Source organism: Colletotrichum lupini, chromosome 6, assembly GCF_023278565.1.
Source record: "Colletotrichum lupini chromosome 6, complete sequence".
Lineage (NCBI taxonomy): Eukaryota > Fungi > Ascomycota > Sordariomycetes > Glomerellales > Glomerellaceae > Colletotrichum > Colletotrichum lupini.
This window is the reverse complement of record NC_064679.1, coordinates 663,715-681,300: the sequence shown is the minus strand read 5'-3', so window position 1 is coordinate 681,300 and position 17,586 is coordinate 663,715. Positions and strand designations below refer to the sequence as shown.

Sequence of the window (17,586 nt, the reverse complement as noted above, 5' to 3'; positions counted from 1 at the left end):
CGCGCCAGCTTAGCAAAAGTCCCGCAATTTTATCTGAGTTTCTTGGATAGTACTCTGTCTACTTATATGGCTCTCTCACTCTATCGGCTCTAGTAAGGTATTTCAAACTCGGCCAACTCCTGCGCCAAGTTTGACAATGGGTGCTACCAAATGCAGAGGAGTGAGCTTGAACTGGTAGGGCGCCTTGTAGAAGGTACCCTTCTGGGTGATGTTGACACCAGCTTTTCCCCAGTCATTGGCTATTACCATGTTAGCATATCCTAAGATAGTCACGAACAAGTGACGGGATAAGCAAATACATACGTGCACCAAGATTAGCAAAGCCATCCAATTCCTCGTCACCACAGACACAAGTATTTGGAGAATCATCGGGGATTACGAGGCCGTAAGTGCTGAGCGCCTCACGGGTGTTTCCGCGAAAGACATTGCCCTCGACGAGAACCTGGTTATCGGAGCGAGAGTGAATGGCCTGATAGAGGAAATCTTCGTAGAGGTTGCTATAGATGTGCTGGTGTCCGAAGCGACCTGCAGGCCCGCGAGTGCCCTCGTTCTTCCAATAATTGTGGTGGTATGTAACGTGAAGATGGCCAAAGTCGAGATCGCGGAATGTGGCATCGTTCCCAACGAGGGATGACTTCCAGTGGTCGTGGAAGTAGTTCCAGGAAACAGTGATCCAGTCCGAGGCACGGATAATATCAACCTGACCGTCCTGTTTGATTGGAGTTAGCAACATATCCAATTAGGAAGCTCATGCGGAAGAAGGTCATTTACATAGAAGTCCGGGCCTTTGGTAATATCTGAGGTGAATTCGTTGTGATCTACCCAGACCCTAGTAGAGTTACGGATCGTGATGCAGTCATTGTCCAGGATGTGGCTGATCTTGAGATTCTGCAAGATGACGTTGGTTGCGTTGTAGACATTGAGACCCTTGCCGGTAATATGTGCTGTGTTCTTGTAGCCAACTAAGCTCTTGTTGGATCCGACGTTTAGGCGTGCAGGCAAGACGAATTCGCCCTTCAGGACCACAATCTTGGGATCACTGCCTGCCACCGCGGTCTGAAGCTCAGGAACACTTGAGACTGTCACGGTCGGGCCGCCTTTGCCTCCGGCAGTCTTGCCAAGTGGGTTGTCTTTCGCGAAGCCTTCAACTTCCCAAGAGGCAAGGCCGAGCCAATCGAGGGGATTGGCAGTGGTTAAGCCTAGGAAGGCGCAGAAAACTACCGAGACGCTGACTCTCATAGTGGTAATTATCTTGAGAATGAACTGGGGCCGGAAAAGAAGATACAGAGGGGAGAATGACCACTACGGACAACAGATTGCGTGATCTACAAGAACGGCCCATTGACTGGAAGGCCAGTGCCTGGTCCTACTTATATACCATCTATTGCATCCATGAGCTCACAGTCTGCTAGTCAATCAGCATCCCTCAAACCCGGAACCGAGCCTCGAGCCAGGTTCCAAGCTACTGGATCTGCAGCTATTCCGCGATTCTATGAACGTCATGAACATTTTCCTACGAGCATGCGGAGAACCCTACATGCCTTGCAGAAATTGCAGAAACCATCACCAATGATAGTCATCTAGGATACCAGGTCGAGCATCTTGGGCAAGCCACGCAACCACGGAAAGGCCATGCCAAGATCCGGCTAGCGATGGCGCTCCACTGCCAGTGGTGGAAAATGGAGACTCCGGGCCATGATGGGATGCAGCAGAAATGGCACGGGATGTTGCAGAGCATTTGCCTGTTGGGAAAGACGAGATGTTGGACGCAGCCAAGGTTGACTCCGACCGCTGAAAATCAAGCGAGATGGACATCATTTTGCCTGAGGTGACGGTGTGTGATGGGGGTTATTAGAGGATATCTGCAGGTGCAATAGGGCAGGCTGCAGGGACAGGTAAGAAATGCAGTTGGCTGGTGGTAAAGCCTAATCTACGGAAAATGGGGTAAACCTTGCTCCAATGCAAAAAAAATACTTCACATTGGTTGGGTCCATCATCCCGTGGAATAAGCTTATGGACTTCCCGGAAGTCAAAAAGAGACTCTATGCGGCCCCGATCGGGAATAACATCAATTATCCAAGGTCCTTTGTGTCGAGTGTCAGTCGCAGGGAGAGAGCAATAATCCCCTCTTGCTGTCCTATGTCTGAAGTTCAATATTACTCCAGGGGCTAGAGAATCATTACCCCTCACGAAATGCACATGATGCAGGGCGCATATGCAATGCCGCGACGCCCAGGCTAAATCAGCCTGTGAAATTCATGTATGCGGAGCTGGGTCTCGTCCGGAAATGCTCTCAGACTCAATCGTCCTTTCATTCTTTGGGTTCGGAGGCGTTCGGGAATCCAAGCCACGCGGAGCCCTTGTCCAGATTCTTCCATGAACCACGTTGTCGAGTAACACTGCGTCTAGTCAACCAACTTCTATGAATTGACGTGCTCATTTCTCCAGGAAGTGGGTCAAACCTTTCTCAATGTTGGTCGAGCTCAAGAATCCGGTTGATCATCTATCAGCCTATCATCATGATACTTCTCAACGATTTCTAGGAGAGTCTCGGAGGCTTCTGAGACAGCTCACCTGTTGTTCTAAGAGGGTTATTCCAGGCCAGCGGAGAACTTTACGTAAGGGGCTTTCGAGGCGCTGGCGGTCTCACCTCAGCCCTCTCGGCCAGGCACGTCTGCTTCGGGGCCTCAGCTCCGGCTCAACCACCGGTCTAGACTCCGCCCCGCAGACACGGCCCCACCAGGGCTTTCCTCCCTCGCTTCACGACTCAAATCCCACACTTCCTCACCGTCCCGCCGCAATGATTCCTATTGCCTAATTTCCACTTCAGTCTTCAACAATTTAAATGGTCTGGTGGTGTAGTTGGTTATCACGTCAGTCTAACAGATTCGAGGCAACTCGACCTGAGCACACTGAAGGTCTCCGGTTCAAGTCCGGGCTAGATCATCATGGGCGATTGGTTTAATGGTATAATGACCGCTTAGCATGCGGTAGGTCCTGGATTCGATTCCCAGATCGTCCATTCTTTTGCTTCCTGGAGCCTTGGTTGCTTTGGCGTTTGCTTTTTTTTGCCTTTGTTTGCATGTTCCTTGCCCTTCATTCTCTGCTCCTTATTATAGTTCTAGTCGGATCACGCCCCCCCCCCCCCCCCCCGGGCCCCTTCAGGGACCTTCACAAAGAAGATGTGAAACGCAACTTGCCAGGCATTATTAACTTGTAAAGGTCTATAGTTCTAGTCTTGCTTCAATGTCGAAGTGGGAAGATGAAATGGCTGCGCAAGCCTCTACTCCTGTTTCGCAGGCTTGCGTCCTACCATCAGGTACATGGGTGTGAAAATCTTCTCCTTGCCACCAAGAACAAGCGCATCAGCAGCGACACAAAGGCTATCTGACATCTTCATCATCCCAGGAGGGGCAAGTCTCAAAGTCTCCATAAGTCCAAGGAACCCATGCGTAAAAGCCCGTCCCAGCCCAGTCATGCGGAAGGTGTAGAGCAAGTCGCCCACCGTCTGCGCGTGTCTCCAGCTACCCGCGTCCAACGGCCAGTACCACGGGCTCGGATCCGGACGCTCTGCCATGTCCTCGTTCTGGATCATCTCGAAGCCCGCTGCTTGGAAGGCGCGTACAGCTTCTGATGCTTTGACCATGTTGGCGATACCGTCTCCTTGTTCGATATCGATGCGGATCTTGCGCAGACGCAGGTCTTCGTTGTCGTACTTTTCCGTCATGACCCATTCGTAGACGCCAAAGACGCCACCAGGCTTGAGGACTCTGAAGATCTCGGAGTACACGTCTTGTAGGGACGGGGCGTGGACTGTGGCTTCGATAGCGTAGACCGCGTCAAAGGTGTTGTCTTCGAAGGGAATGTTCTGTTGAGCATTTGTTGTTAGTTAGGCTTGCAGGTGTGATTTATCGAAGGTAAGGGTTTATACCATGAAGTCGCCTTGGACGAATTGGACCTGCTTATCTAACTTTGATTTCACAGCATACCTCGTGGCCCGTTCCACCTGGTACTCGTTGATGTTGAGACCGGTGATGTACGCCCCTGTGAACTTGGCAATCTCCCGAGCAGGTCCGCCCACGCCACAGCCAACGTCCAGTACCTTCATATCCTTTTTAATGTCGATAACGTGGGCGAGGTAGTGTTCGTGTCTTGCGATGCTCTGCTTGAAAGATTCACCGGCAGAAGGGCGAGAAAAGTGGAAGCTTTCGCCGAAGCCATACTCGTAGAAATCGGTCGCCAAGTTGTAGTATCTAGAAAGCCAACAATTAGACCACAGGATTGCTTATTGGTGTGAGAATCGAGCTTACTGCCGAGTAAGAGAAGCGTAATCTGCTGTACGAGCCTGTATGGTAGCAATAGTTAGGCAAAGTTGGGTAAAAGTGTGGTCGTAATGTTGGACGTACATCACGGTCTTCTTTCGTTTCTTTTTGTGCGCTCTTATTGTCCCAATGACTGAAGTACTCGTCCGTGGCTGCCTTCTGGGCTTCGTAGTCCTTCTTCAACATTGCTGACATGCCGACGTCTTTGGACGTTCCCTTGTGGAGAATCTTCTCAAACGTGGCATCTCTGGCCAAGAGCATCTGCCCTTCCTCTGGAATAGTTCCAACCATTATGATGAATGACGAGGTCGGATTTGTAGATGACTGTGACTTGTAATCGAGTTGGAAACGGTTGATTTGCGATGCCCAGAATTGGTAGAAACTTGGCAGAGGTTGTTGAAAGATGTACTTCTCGAAGTGTTGTCATCCATTTTTATCAACACGAGCGTCTCCTCTGCTTTTAAGTGATTTTTCTTCAACGTTGCTTTCAACCATCAATTCAATAAGTTGGACATATTGATTCTATCATTCACACAGTAAGGAAGGCTGAGATGTCAGACACGAATACGTGATAAGCTCCTCGATGGCAATCAAATCCGAATACGAATGCGCCTCTCTACCCCCACTGCGGATGCCAGAACCGTTAACTCGGGCAAAGCTCTGGAGTCTCTCTGATTCGTCAACCCTGCCTAAATGGGAAAGACGGTGGATCGCGAAGATGATGCAACAACCCGTTCGCTCCCGTAGAGCCGTGTCCTCACTCAATGGAGGATTCTGATGAAATTTGTGGATATCTCTCGAAACGTTCTGTCCTTTCTGCAGGCATCATTCCGCTTTACCATGCTTTCTGATGAAATTGCCGGTCTTCGGGAGACCCATATTTCGAGCCTATTGTGGAAAGGCGCCGGTCTGACCTGTCCGTGCTGCTCGCAGAGCCATGGACACGAATACGAAGAACGGCCGGATCCAATACTACTTGCCTTGATATCGATGATTGAATAGTCGGCACAGAGGGACACCGGATGCTGGTATATCGTAGGTATTCTCAACATCAAAGCGAATGAACATTGCACGAGGTGACTCTTACGCTTCTTGCCATCATAAATATCCCTCAAAAAAGCTTAGCTCAATGGCGCATCATGGATTGTGGCAGCCACAGTCTCAAAGTAGGCTCCATCCATGCCCAGGGGTTGTCTGCGAACTTGCTCAAGCAGACCCGCTCGTTGTCCTTGAGCTTAGCGTGGCGTTCAACTCCTAATAATCATCATTCCGCCCCAAGTCGTGAAGCCAATGCATTATCTGCTAACCCGTGATCATGTTGTCGTGTCAGAACCATAGAGCCATACTTTTGATTGCATAAGGCAACGATAACCTGACTTTCATTAGGCGGGTAGTTAAGAGATGAATGGATTGCGACAGGAACACACAGGACTATGGGCTATTGTTATCTCTACAATGGCCAAGTTCTGCTGTGCTCTCCCGATGGCGGGGTATTCTGTCCGTACTACTTCTACCGCTTCCGTGACTGGTGCGGGGCGGAGCCTGGTGCCCGGGGACGGGTCCGGGCTCAGGGGTTCCGGAAACTTCGGAAGACAGCCGGCGGGCCTAGCATGTGATAATCGGAGCCGTGGAGATGAGACGGACCCGGCCACTTGGTGCTGCCCCATTTTGATGCTGCGGTAACGATGGGCTTAGGCCCGAACCCGATTACCTATGGCTCCACTTACGGTGCACATCGAACGGAGCCGTGACTCGTGACTCGCGATAATCCTATCCGGATCGTACAGCGGGATACTCGTGCCATCCTTGTCACTCCCGTCGGCAGTCTTGTGTGGTAGCCTTCGTCAGCCTCAATTGCTAGTCATTTTCTAGGTTCACGTCTCATTGACACGATAATGAGTTCGCCCTAAGCCGCCTTCAAATCTGGGTTGGCCAGGTTTGCGGTTGTCTGTCTAAGGATCTGACTGTAGATCTGACCGAGCCGCACTATGCATTGCCCTGAAGAAATCGAGATATATCATATATCCTGTCGTGTCACTTAGATACGATGGATTTGGGCAGAAGATTCGATCATTTGCTGACTGCCCGTCGATATCCGAGGCACGTGTAAGATCTATCCGTTGAGCTTGGTTTCTACATCTGGAGATGATTGGAGGGCCAAGACTCGGGATGATCACGATGGGCTGCGGGGGGATGTCGCATAAGCGAGCAATGACGACAACGTGGCAGGTGGAAAGGGGACTTATTGGCTCTGTCGGATGCTTGCTTGATCTTGTGTCCACCACAAGTTCCATCCCCGGACTCGACCTCTTTGTTCCACATTGTCCCCGTGGGGAGAGATGCTGTTGACTTGGTCGAGCCTCGACGATTGACCCAGGAATCCAGGTGAGGCCGGCATCGCGCCGAACGAAATTGGGCAGAAAGATTAGGGAATGGTTGAGAGGAGCTCCTAATTTCAGCGAAATTCTGCTCGCGCGTGATACGCCAGTGTGCTTTTTTGAGTTTCGCGGACCTGGAACTCGTTCAGTCTGGGGGCGCTCACCCGCCCAACCTTCTTCTTGAAATCCCAAGTATCCTCACTCCACCGTACCCCCGCCAGAGACTCAAACAAGAGACCAGAGACCAGACCAACGAACCTTCAACGTTGCGTAAAGACGGTACCGGCCAATCGCTGGAACTCTGGCACCAATCCCCGCCTAGCGTCCCGCAATATTCTTGATGTATCTGCGGGAGGCTACGCGGGGAAGAACGCTGCCGTTCGCCGTTCGATCATCAGGCGGTTTGCTAAGAAAAAGGCGCTTGTCTGTTGGGAGTTGGTACGGATACGGCACACGTACGCAGTAGTGTACGGCAATAGTGGGATAACTTGATGGGGGTCGATCGCTGCTAGATCTCTCCTCTCACTCGCAGCCCCCAACTGTCAGGATCGTAAAGAAAGGGAATTTGAACCAACAGGAGCAACCAACGCCAACCCCAGAACACCCACAGCGACAGTCATCCCATCTGCAAGTGTCTGTGGCAGGGATGCCTAGTTTCAGCGACGTCAGGCAAGAAGACCTATTGGCCGTCCCGCCATACGAAATCTCGCAGAAATCTTCGCCCCAATTGCCGGTGGGTGGAATCGCCGAATGTTCTCTGTGCCGCCATTCGTCAGACATGGATTCTTGCACAGGATCCCTACCAAGCTACTCCCTGGTGGGAAAGGCTCGCTGACCCGAAGCAGCATCAGGTACGCCACATGTGCGCAGGGATGTACGCGGTGTCGCCGGCGAACACTTCTAGTGTACGGTACGGCAGTCTAGACATCCAGCTGGCACTACCGTCTCACTCTGTGGCCTTGTCTTTTTGAGTTTTGGGCTGACAGTTTTTCTCTCCTTTTGGGTGAGGCGAGAAGTGTCCGCCAGAGCCTAAGCAATGCTATCCCGTACTTTGTCTGATGTGGGTTTCTTCTCCTTTTGCCGTGACCCTCCCACCCCTTTCCTTTCCCAATACTTGGCCCATCCACATCCATATGCGACCCAGCCGTTCGAGACATCTCGCTGTCAATCCCCAACCAGCAAACAAGTACCAACCACACTGCATCTCCAACCCCAGACCATCCATCCCTCGACTTTCCCCGCGCGAGCCAATGGGTCGCGGAGAAAGTGGAGCATAGCGTGGTCCTTAGTCCCGGATTCCAAGCCTTGGGTCCTAGACTGCTAGGGGGGACGGGCGAAAAGGAAGCCTTGGGGTTCTTTGGTTCTGTCTTCTCGCATTGAAGTGCGGCGACTTAAGACACGGATGGTCCATAACGTCAACATCATACATACCTTCTTTCCGCCACCTTGGAATTGAATTTGAGCGAGCCAGTGAGAAGCCGCGCCGCTTAATCGACTACCTTGCTTCTCCGGGAAGAACTATCACCACCACCTCCTTGGCGCATAGCATCAGGTTGATCGAGCAAACGTCTAGACAAGATATAAGATGATCTGATATCCCCAGTCTCAACACATCTTCAGAACATCAGCTTCAGCAACTTCATTGGGATTGACAACAACTCAAGCTCGAGCATCTTCGATTCCCCTTGACAGGAGTCTCAGAACACCCGCTCTGATCTTATAAGATCGAGCCCGAACCCACATTCATCCCCGGTTGATCAATCCTTCTTCATTCCCCATATTTTACACCAGTACACCGCAACCATGGTGCACATCGGATCATCCGCGGGCAGGGCGCCGACCGAGACCATCCAGATCGACTCGGAGGCCACCCGCCGCATGTCCATCGCCGACGCCGACGCCGCCGGGCTCGCTCGTGAGGCGGCTAAAGCGACCGAGGCCGAGCTCAGTATGGGCCTCATGGCATCGATCAAGCTCTACCCCAGGGCCGTTATGTGGTCGCTCTTCTTCAGCACCGCCGTCATCATGGAGGGTTTCGACAAGACCCTCATCGGCAACCTCTATGCCTACGACGTCTTCCAGCGCAAGTTTGGTGAGATCCAGCCCGACGGCAGCTATCAGTTGACTGCGGCGTGGCAGGCTGGCCTCAGTAACGGCGCGCTTGTCGGCGAGATCACCGGCCTATTCCTCAACGGTATCATTGCCGAGAGATACGGATACCGCAAGACCATGATTGGTGGCCTCGTTGGCGTTACGGCATTCATCTTCATCATCTTCTTCTCCGAGACCCTTGTCCAGCTCTTGATCGGAGAGATGCTCATTGGTATTCCATGGGGTATCTTCCAGACCCTGACTGTCACCTACGCCTCCGAGGTCTGCCCCACACATCTGCGAGCCTACCTTGTGAGCCACAATATTCCCGCCAGATCCTTTTTTGGGCTAATCGCTAACTCTCTATTCAGACTACCTATGTCAATCTCTGCTGGGTCATTGGTCAACTCATTGCCAGCGGTGTTCTTCGAGGTGTCATCACCCGTACTGACGAGTGGGGATACAAGATTCCCTTTGCCCTTCAGTGGATGTGGCCCGTCCCCCTCATCATCGGCATTTTCTTCGCTCCCGAATCTCCCTGGTGGCTCATCCGCAAGGAGCGCCTCGACGACGCCAAGAAGTCTCTCATCCGCCTCACCAGCCGCAACCAACAGCAAAACTTCAACGCCGACGAGACCATTTCCATGATGGTCCACACCAACGAGCTCGAGAAGGCCGCGCAGAGTGGAACAAGCTACATCGACTGCTTCAAGGGCACCGATCTTCGCCGTACCGAGATCGTCTGCGTCACATGGGCCATTCAGACTCTTTGCGGCTCGACGTTCATGGGATACTCGACATACTTCTACCAGCAAGCCGGCATGGCAAAGGAGAACGCATTCACCATGTCCTTGGCCCAGTACGCTCTCGGCGCCCTCGGCACAGTCTTCTCCTGGTTCCTGATGCAGCACTTTGGCAGACGCACTCTCTACCTCTCTGGCCAGGGCATCATGTGCGCCATTCTCGCAGCCATTGGCTTCGCCTCCTTGGCTGGAAAGTCCAACGTCGCTGCACAGTGGGCCATCGGCAGCTTGCTCCTCGTCTATACCTTCATGTACGACTGCACTGTCGGCCCCGTCTGCTACTCTCTCGTTTCTGAACTGAGCTCGACCCGCCTGAGAACCAAGACTGTCGTGCTCGCGCGTAACCTGTACAACATCACCGGAATCACCACCAACATCCTGACCCCGCTGATGCTCAACCCTTCTGCGTGGAACTGGGGCGCCAAGATCGGTTTCTTCTGGGCCGTCAGCTGTGCTATCTGCTTCGTCTGGACCTGGTTCCGTCTGCCTGAGCCTAGAGGCCGCACCTATGGCGAGCTCGAGATTCTCTTTGATCAGCGCATTCCGGCACGCAAGTTCAGGAAGACCGAGATTGCTGGTCTCACTCACGGAGCTCAGTCCACTGACAGAATTTCCGAGAAGGAGTCCATGGCGGCCGTCAGCCAGATTGAGAAGACTGCCTCAGCATAGAAGTTTTTGAGAAACTGAAGGTGAAGGATGGATTATTTCGGGATTAGTCTACGTATACCATTGGATCAGAGAAGGGTTTGGATTTTCAGCAGCAAGCATTTTGCACACATATCGTCTTTAGATTTTTTGTCAAAGATTAATCTCATAAATTTCGTTACTCAATCATTCTACATTCGTCTTATTGTGTCCAGACTGTGAATGGCTCCCCGCGACTAGTAATTACTTGCTAACTGGGGAGATCTCCAGATGATGGATTTAACATGAGATAACTCACCCATATGAATTCACCGATGTCAATAGTCACCTGTTATAAGTCTTTGTGGAATGCCCCTAACTTCTATTTTTCAACGTACCAGACTGCTTACCTGCTGTATAGCAAGGTTGAACTCGAAGAAGTTGCGACCAGCAGAAGAGAAAAGCCATCATTCATTGGACTCAGTATTCAGCGATCGCTCTCTCCGAGCTCCGGGAAGCGGGGCGGCGGATGAGAACAGGGATCGCCCGGCTGCCTAACGTGCCCGGGCATTCTAAGCCGGCCGGCGTAGCCCTATGGCTCGGTGTATCTTGGCCGCGACGAGGTCCAATCGGACCAGATTCATACTAGTAATCGGAGTCCACCTCCGTGACAGGGGCATGAGAAACCTTTCTTGAATGCGCTGCAAATTCCTGTCGCCTAGGATGGAATCCTAGACTAGAACTTTGGGTGACTCATTCTCTTTTCTTTCTAGATTCCACTGTAGGACTTATGAAAACTTAAGGTAGGCAGCACACTCCTCCTATAAGACCTGGGTACAACTTCTAGGAAGCCTTCACCAAAGGATTCAGGATGTGGCTGGTGCAGGCAATTACAAAGCTTACCTATCCGTGAGGATTGTGTGCCAAGACGCCAGAGCTTCCGAAAGCCGTTGCCTAATTAATTACTACCTCCACAGTGGACAGGGCTGAAGTCGCTAGATTGAGGGTCCCATCCCCTGAAATCAAAGCGTCTCATGGCCCTAATTCTCAACATCGAAGGTCGAGATGGAGGGGGCGTCATGTCTATTGCAGTCATGGTTCGTCTGTTCCACGACTTGGAGCTGTCAGACAGGTGTCTATTCCCAGAGCCAACAAGTGATCCACGGTGGCTTGTCTATTGATAGATGGTTTAAGCTTAAAATCTGTTGGAGAGACATGGTCCCCTGCAGTCAGTGGTGGTGGTCCCAATGGACGCAGCTTGGTGGCTTACACCGGTAAAGCCAACCACAAGCCCAAACCCCGAAGATAACGAACAAACTTGAGAAGTCTTTGTCTGTGATGATTTTGGTAAAGATTGTAGTTGCTGTGAACCGGCATGAAACGTTTTACTCTGCAACTATACGGTAAACTTCAGTTCTTTGTCTAAATGAAGGAAGTATTTGCCATTTGGCTGAGTCCCACTTCGAGCAGTCACAAGTCATCTTGGACAACCACTCGACTCCCGCTTGAAACTCACGACATCGCTTAGTCGTGATGCTATCGTCAACAACCCCAGAGGGCGAGAGCAACTGGACTCTCGAGCCATTGCACCCGCCTATTCAAGAAGAGGACCGCGATAACTCTCGTCCAATTAAGAAAAATAAATCATAAACAAACCCACCATGGATTTCCTGGGCGAAGCTACCTAGGTAGCAAGCCTCCCCTGCAATGAAACCAACGACCCTCTTCTTCCACCCATCACCACCCCCAAACCATCTACCCTCGCACAACCTCCGCTGCGCCACGTAGCACAGGGATCCCCATCCGCAAACACCAAGACAATTATTTTTTTCTCCCCATCTCGCTTGTGGCCGTTACCCGTCTGTGTGGGGGACAGGAATATAAGAAGCGCCCACCATGCCTCACCCTTCGCAGCTCATCTTCCCCCCGCCTCCCGGCACCGATCCTGCTCTTCTCTACTTTGGTGGTTGGCCCGAGATCACCTACCGCACAACCCTCGAGCCCGGCGACCTCACCTCCGACTCGGACGACGAGCTTGAGCCCCTTCTCGGCCTCACCAACAGCGACATCATGGCCTACGGCGATCAGCAGGGCGCTGGCGCTGGTGGTGGTACTACCGCCGGCCAGAGCAGCATCCAGAATCGCATGTGCCCCAACATGCGTACTTGCTGGGCATTCTCCTGGGAGTCGTACAACCTGAAAACCTCCGACAAGGCTGTGCTCCTTCGACGTATCTGCATGATCATTATTCTCGGTATTCGGACCGCCATCACCATCATCGGCATCGTCCACGACGTTACCCACGCTCAGATCGTCAGCCTGATTCTCGACATTATTCTCGGAATCTTGGGATTCTTGTTCATCGCCTGGGCCCTTGCCGTCATCGGTCAGGCCGAGGGTCGCCGCAAGGTTTTGGGCGTCATGGTTGTAAGTACTTGTCTGAGATGAGGTGGGGTCTGGTGAGATGAGAGGACCACAGCTAATGAGCTTTTGTTTTTTCCCAGGGTCGCTGGCACTTCGATATCTTCCTGCTCGTCACCGCCTTCATTCACGCCGCCATCCTCGTCGGCAGCATTATCGGCCTTGGCAATGGCGGCCGTTACGCTACCTGGCTCATCATGTGGCTTCTCATCTTCGGCGTCGCCTGGGTCGCTACCTGGCCCGCCGAGGCCGAGAGCTACGCCTAGTCGAGCACCATAGCATTACCACGATGGCGTTTTCTTTGAGTGACACGTTCGAAATGATTCGCCAATTCAGGAGTTACAAGTCGCGTGATAAAATTGGGCTGGATCGAAGAAGCAGAAACCTCGGGCGTTACAATACTGATATGGAAGGGCAAGGACGGGAGGGAGGCCCACGAAAACTGATGCTTCACTCTGGAATTCGCGATACCCTAGCATAGGTAGCTGAGACTGGCTGAATTGCGTGAGCAATATGGCTTCGTCTGGCTGAATGAGATCAAATGAGACACCAAGTGCTTTCATGAGCCTCGTGAACGCATCACAATGAAAAATGGCTGCACTGTTGGTCGGTCCGACTTCTGCCTCATGAAATTAAGCCAGCGCTTCTTGGACATATGTATGAAATGAGAGCCACGCTCATCAGACCTCGAGGTGGGTGAGACAGAACCAGGTGCTGCGTGCTCCCTCTTGACCGCTCCGGATGCGCTCTGGATGAGCCAAACCCGGGCGAGGTAAGCTTCAGGCTGCCCTAAGTCTCATCGCGCAAGGTGTATAAGTGACCTGAGATGCATCGAGTGCTTGAATCGCTCATCTTCGCGTCGATTCGCTGGCGCAGTTCCGGAGCGGGCTCCGGAGCTGCTGTATTTGCCGGCGGTGAAGCGGGTCTCCCCCCACGGGATGCTTGGTGGTGTCCGATCGGTGGTTTGAGCGAGTTCTGTTGCGGCAGGCGATCTCATTTAATGAGGTGTACTGAGTTACTCCAGTTCTCCAATCGCTTGAATGTGAGTTTGGGGCGATTCAATCACGTCTCCTCACTCCTGCAAGAATATCGCGCCAATCGAAGCTTCTGGTTGAGGCTGTTGCCGATCCAACGTGGCATCTCAGAGATTGACGACTCACTAGACGGTCCGCAATGTTGTGGAACAATCACAAAATGAGGCTGCTGCGAATTGGGGGAATAAGCTCTTTTTGAATTCGCTCTCAGGGAGTATCGCATGCAATCGTGGAAATGAAAGACAACTTGGACAGATAGACAGACCGACCGACCCTTATTGAACCCCAAAAGAAAAAGAAGGAAAAGTCCGAGGGCTACCCAAAGAGGCCATTGGCCCCGCTCATTTGTAGCCCAGTCTCTCCAGGATAGATTGACCAGCGGGAGCACCGCCCTGTCCCTTTCTCAGGCCGGCGTCGACACCCTTGACGTAGTCAAGAACGCGGATGTGTTCCTTCTTAAGCTCCTCGAAGTCGTGGGACAGCTGCTCGTGCCATGGGTACAGAACGAAGACCTGGAAGCCGAGGGCCGACGAAGCGACGAGGAAGTTGGTGAGAGAGATGGCTCGCGTGATGAGGACCATTGTTGCGGTTTGTTTGTTGGTGTTTACGTGCGTATTGAGTGTTGTTGACTCTCACTTCTTTGTTGCGAAGTGTTCGGTTTGCTCGGAATCTGGAGTCACGCGAGCCTGGTCAGCGAATGCGACTGCGACCTCGCGGGGTATCTTGGCCCGAGCGAGAATTAGGTAGGATGATCACGGCTTACTTGGTTTTATGATTCTGCAGATGTAATGGCCTGGATCTATACGTGGCCGATCTGTCGTAAAAAGAAAAGGCAAAGAGAGAGGAACTTGGTCTATTGAGGAAGAAAAACGATTAAGGACAAAAAGAAAAAGTGTGGTGTAGAAGAGGAAGTTCGACGATTGACGGCAAGGAAACGGGCAGAAATTATTCTTCGAGAGGCAACCCGGGGATGATACCTGAAAGACCCTTTTGGGACAATGGGAACCTCCCCAGGTGATTACCTCACCGACAGCGGCCCGGCGGCAAGGTGGGACCTCCGACGAGCACGCTCGGACTTGGACGGGTTGGTTGGCTCCCACGACATGGAGGGAGGCACAGGGCTTGTGAAAGGATCACGCCGAGTAACACGAGCAACACATATTATGGTACATCCGCCTGCCGAGTACCTTACGTGGGGGCGTTCATGTAAGTTAGTTGTAACTGTAACTTTCTTGCTGGTTCTCGTCACTGGCCTGAGCCTTGAACATGACCTCGGATAGCGCCAACAACCAGCACCAAGAAGAGAAGAAGAACTGCAAAGCAATGGCTGGCCAGGCGTATCAAGCGTATCCGAATGCTCGGCAACCATGTCTAGGTACCGCAAAATCGCAAACGAGAGCATGTCAAGTGACGGCTGGAAGCCCCGAGAAAGGAGGGAATGATTCAAGGCGGATGGGGTCGAGGTGGCCTGACTTTTATGGAGCCCGTCTTTGCCGTCAGAACTGCCTAATGAAAACTAGAGAACTTCCCGGGGTGGAGCCGGGAGACCGAGGGCCCAAAACCAACGGGCCTCTCCGACTGGCTTGCGGCGTCCAACGCCCTTCTCTCGCACAACGCAGTCCTGCAGCTTGCCTCTATGGGCCCTATCCGCTAGACAGAAACATGGAGTGAGAATGTGACCTCGCGCCTATACCCCTAGTCCTTTGGCTTCTTTGTTTAGTTCAGCCGGGAACATTTTTGAGGATTCGATGGGGTTCGTCGGGGCAGGAAACATGCGTCTGCAGGGGACGAATGACGCATGTGAAAGTCTTCCTAGGTGTGAACGAGCCAACTGCGACGAAAATTCGCCCGCAGAGGCCACTGAAAGCAATCTCACTACAAATAAGTACAAAAAGTGGTTACGATAAGTCACATTGGTCGCGTTTGACTTTGATAATCTAGCCAGGTGATGAGTAATGTTTCTCTATTCAATTCATCTACATCGGAACACACTCACACAACAGAACCACCAATGATCCGCTGCTTGAGATCTTTCAGTTGCCCAGACGGAAGGGTGTCGCGGAGCCCTAATGCCATCTCAACCTGACACAGCTTCACAGGAAAGACTCCAGTTACGCAGTAAGGACCAAAGGAAGACTCAGTAAATAAGCCGGGCTGAAGATCACCCAGCGCTATCCCCGAGTCCGTCGACCTTTGAGCCGTTGAGGAATCCAACCAGCTGTTTGCCCCGCATACCGCAGGCCCGGGTCGACGCCGGTAGCGGGAGCTGGAGCGGGGCACATCAGTTCGGGCTGCCACGTGTTGGTGGAGCATTGCCTTTCCGAAAGCTGCCGATGCTGGGCCCACCGCCGCCGCCCTTTCGATTTGGATCACTGCATGTCTTCTCGAACAGTCGAGCGCTTCGTGATCGGATTCCATCTCTTGATGGACTGTTTTTGGTTTGGGGAATGAAGAATTAGAGACCAGACTCTTTGTATCGACAGCCTAAGTCTTGCCATCCGCCATGCCTTGATAATTTATGTTGAGAGCCCTTTGGATTCTTGACTTCACCAACAAGTTGTCAAAGGTCGCTGGTGTCAACGCTCGATAGAGACTGAGCAGAAAATTATCGAAATCGACTTGAATTTTATCATGAGCTCCAGATATGTGACGAGCATCGCTATAGAAGTTGAGGTGTCATCCGGAGTTAGGTTCAGGATTCTGCTTGGGGACTCAATACATGTATGGACTTTAGTCTCAAGGGTTTACTCAGGCCAGCATGTGTCTGTTAATAGTGATTCACAACACAGAATTCACGGTAATGATTATAGTATCATGAGCTTTCTAGTTCAATATTGATGTATCAGAAGACGAAAGCATGTGATCGCGCAATGATCAGGAAACACATCTCGGAAGTCCAAGTCCAGCGCGCCTTCCGCAGGATGTCATCCAATTGCCGAGATGCAATCTTCCGTGTGATTTGGCATGATACAGATTTTTTCAGACTTTTTAGTAGCTCTGGCTTTCTAAGACCTTTAGCTGACTTGAGCTGGACGAGCCGACAAGTGACAACTTTCCGTCGATTTGACAAACGCAAGTGGAGATGCGTTTTTGATAGTCTTTGTTTTCCCGCAGATCCTGATAACAGAATAGCTGAGTAAAATTGGAAGCGGAAGTTGAACCCGCTTACTTTGCAAACAAATGCGGAAATCAATTGACTCTCCCACCTGCCAATCGCATGTCTGGTCTTCCTTGAACACCTGGTTACACTCAACTCTGAACGCTCAATGTGTTGCAAGTCGTAGACGTTACTTGTGAGACGTTTGACTGAACAGTTCTCTCATTTCGCATATTCCGAGGAAAGCGAAGAGAATATGTTTCGAGGAACTCCATGTGCTTGGTGAATCAATAAGTGTATGTCTAACATGATCGGAGGTTGATGAATGCAGACTTGATATGCGAACCTGATGAGAAAATGGCCGAGGAATCGAGTAGAAAGGCTTGGCTGTAGTACTTGATAGGAAGTCGCCTATTAATGCTTCCGACTGCATGATACAGATAGGACTTGCCCCTCTAAGGCTGTTATTGTCTGCTGCGTTTGTCGCGACATAGCAGGGAAGGATTGCGCGAAGTGGCTCTGGCAAGCATCCATCAATCACGTCACACAGATTACGATCTAAGGAGAAACAACATTGAATATCAGCTAGGATGCCTGTTCTATGAGATTCCTCCTGCCTATCAATTAACCAATTGACATGAAAGCTGAAAGCCTCCATACCGTCTTCAAGGTCTCTCGACTCTCGGCCCAGATCTCAACGTAAAGTAATAACTGGATGAGGAGCATATCGTATTAATCAGAGCCCCAACGAAACATGCAAGTCGAGCTCCCAAAGGAAATAATGGCGATAAGCCCTCGGTGGGACTTTCACTATCT

At 51.7% G+C, this 17,586-nt stretch overlaps 8 protein-coding genes and 2 non-coding genes across 10 annotated transcripts; 6 read left to right on the top strand and 4 right to left on the bottom strand.

Annotated features, from left to right (window-relative positions):
* Nucleotides 1–102: 102 nt before the first annotated feature.
* On the bottom strand, nucleotides 103–1,239 carry CLUP02_11675 (pectate lyase; the record flags this gene model as incomplete). The annotated part of the gene is made up of 3 exons (XM_049290642.1): nucleotides 103–239; nucleotides 304–709; nucleotides 772–1,239. 3 exons carry the CDS (start codon nucleotides 1,237–1,239, stop codon nucleotides 103–105), a joined length of 1,011 nt encoding a protein of 336 aa, XP_049147787.1.
* Nucleotides 1,240–2,847: 1,608 nt separating this feature from the next.
* On the top strand, nucleotides 2,848–2,946 carry CLUP02_tRNA237. Its single transcript has one exon. It is a non-coding gene; the product is annotated as a tRNA-Val (tRNA).
* Nucleotides 2,947–2,950: 4 nt separating this feature from the next.
* Nucleotides 2,951–3,022, top strand: CLUP02_tRNA238. The gene has a single exon. It is a non-coding gene; the product is annotated as a tRNA-Ala (tRNA).
* A 261-nt stretch (nucleotides 3,023–3,283) lies between these two features.
* On the bottom strand, nucleotides 3,284–4,613 carry CLUP02_11674 (uncharacterized protein; the record flags this gene model as incomplete). The annotated part of the gene is made up of 4 exons (XM_049290641.1): nucleotides 3,284–3,868; nucleotides 3,932–4,253; nucleotides 4,311–4,345; nucleotides 4,407–4,613. 4 exons carry the CDS (start codon nucleotides 4,611–4,613, stop codon nucleotides 3,284–3,286), a joined length of 1,149 nt encoding a protein of 382 aa, XP_049147786.1.
* Nucleotides 4,614–8,503: 3,890 nt separating this feature from the next.
* CLUP02_11673 (sugar porter family MFS transporter) lies at nucleotides 8,504–10,263 on the top strand (the record flags this gene model as incomplete). Its single annotated transcript, XM_049290640.1, has 2 exons — nucleotides 8,504–9,103; nucleotides 9,163–10,263. 2 exons carry the CDS (start codon nucleotides 8,504–8,506, stop codon nucleotides 10,261–10,263), a joined length of 1,701 nt encoding a protein of 566 aa, XP_049147785.1.
* Nucleotides 10,264–11,252: 989 nt separating this feature from the next.
* CLUP02_11672 (uncharacterized protein) lies at nucleotides 11,253–12,006 on the top strand (the record flags this gene model as incomplete). The annotated part of the gene is made up of 4 exons (XM_049290639.1): nucleotides 11,253–11,373; nucleotides 11,448–11,492; nucleotides 11,747–11,842; nucleotides 11,915–12,006. 4 exons carry the CDS (start codon nucleotides 11,253–11,255, stop codon nucleotides 12,004–12,006), a joined length of 354 nt encoding a protein of 117 aa, XP_049147784.1.
* Nucleotides 12,007–12,114: 108 nt separating this feature from the next.
* On the top strand, nucleotides 12,115–12,905 carry CLUP02_11671 (uncharacterized protein; the record flags this gene model as incomplete). The annotated part of the gene is made up of 2 exons (XM_049290638.1): nucleotides 12,115–12,645; nucleotides 12,723–12,905. The coding sequence occupies 2 exons, from the start codon at nucleotides 12,115–12,117 to the stop codon at nucleotides 12,903–12,905; spliced, it is 714 nt and encodes a 237-aa protein (XP_049147783.1).
* A 1,109-nt stretch (nucleotides 12,906–14,014) lies between these two features.
* On the bottom strand, nucleotides 14,015–14,254 carry CLUP02_11670 (uncharacterized protein; the record flags this gene model as incomplete). The annotated part of the gene is made up of 1 exon (XM_049290637.1): nucleotides 14,015–14,254. One exon carries the CDS (start codon nucleotides 14,252–14,254, stop codon nucleotides 14,015–14,017), a length of 240 nt encoding a protein of 79 aa, XP_049147782.1.
* A 417-nt stretch (nucleotides 14,255–14,671) lies between these two features.
* On the top strand, nucleotides 14,672–15,327 carry CLUP02_11669 (uncharacterized protein; the record flags this gene model as incomplete). The annotated part of the gene is made up of 2 exons (XM_049290636.1): nucleotides 14,672–14,883; nucleotides 15,192–15,327. 2 exons carry the CDS (start codon nucleotides 14,672–14,674, stop codon nucleotides 15,325–15,327), a joined length of 348 nt encoding a protein of 115 aa, XP_049147781.1.
* A 67-nt stretch (nucleotides 15,328–15,394) lies between these two features.
* Nucleotides 15,395–17,428, bottom strand: CLUP02_11668 (uncharacterized protein; the record flags this gene model as incomplete). Its single annotated transcript, XM_049290635.1, has 7 exons — nucleotides 15,395–15,548; nucleotides 15,670–16,157; nucleotides 16,224–16,332; nucleotides 16,403–16,437; nucleotides 16,525–16,620; nucleotides 16,697–16,928; nucleotides 16,986–17,428. The coding sequence occupies 7 exons, from the start codon at nucleotides 17,426–17,428 to the stop codon at nucleotides 15,395–15,397; spliced, it is 1,557 nt and encodes a 518-aa protein (XP_049147780.1).
* Nucleotides 17,429–17,586: the final 158 nt, after the last annotated feature.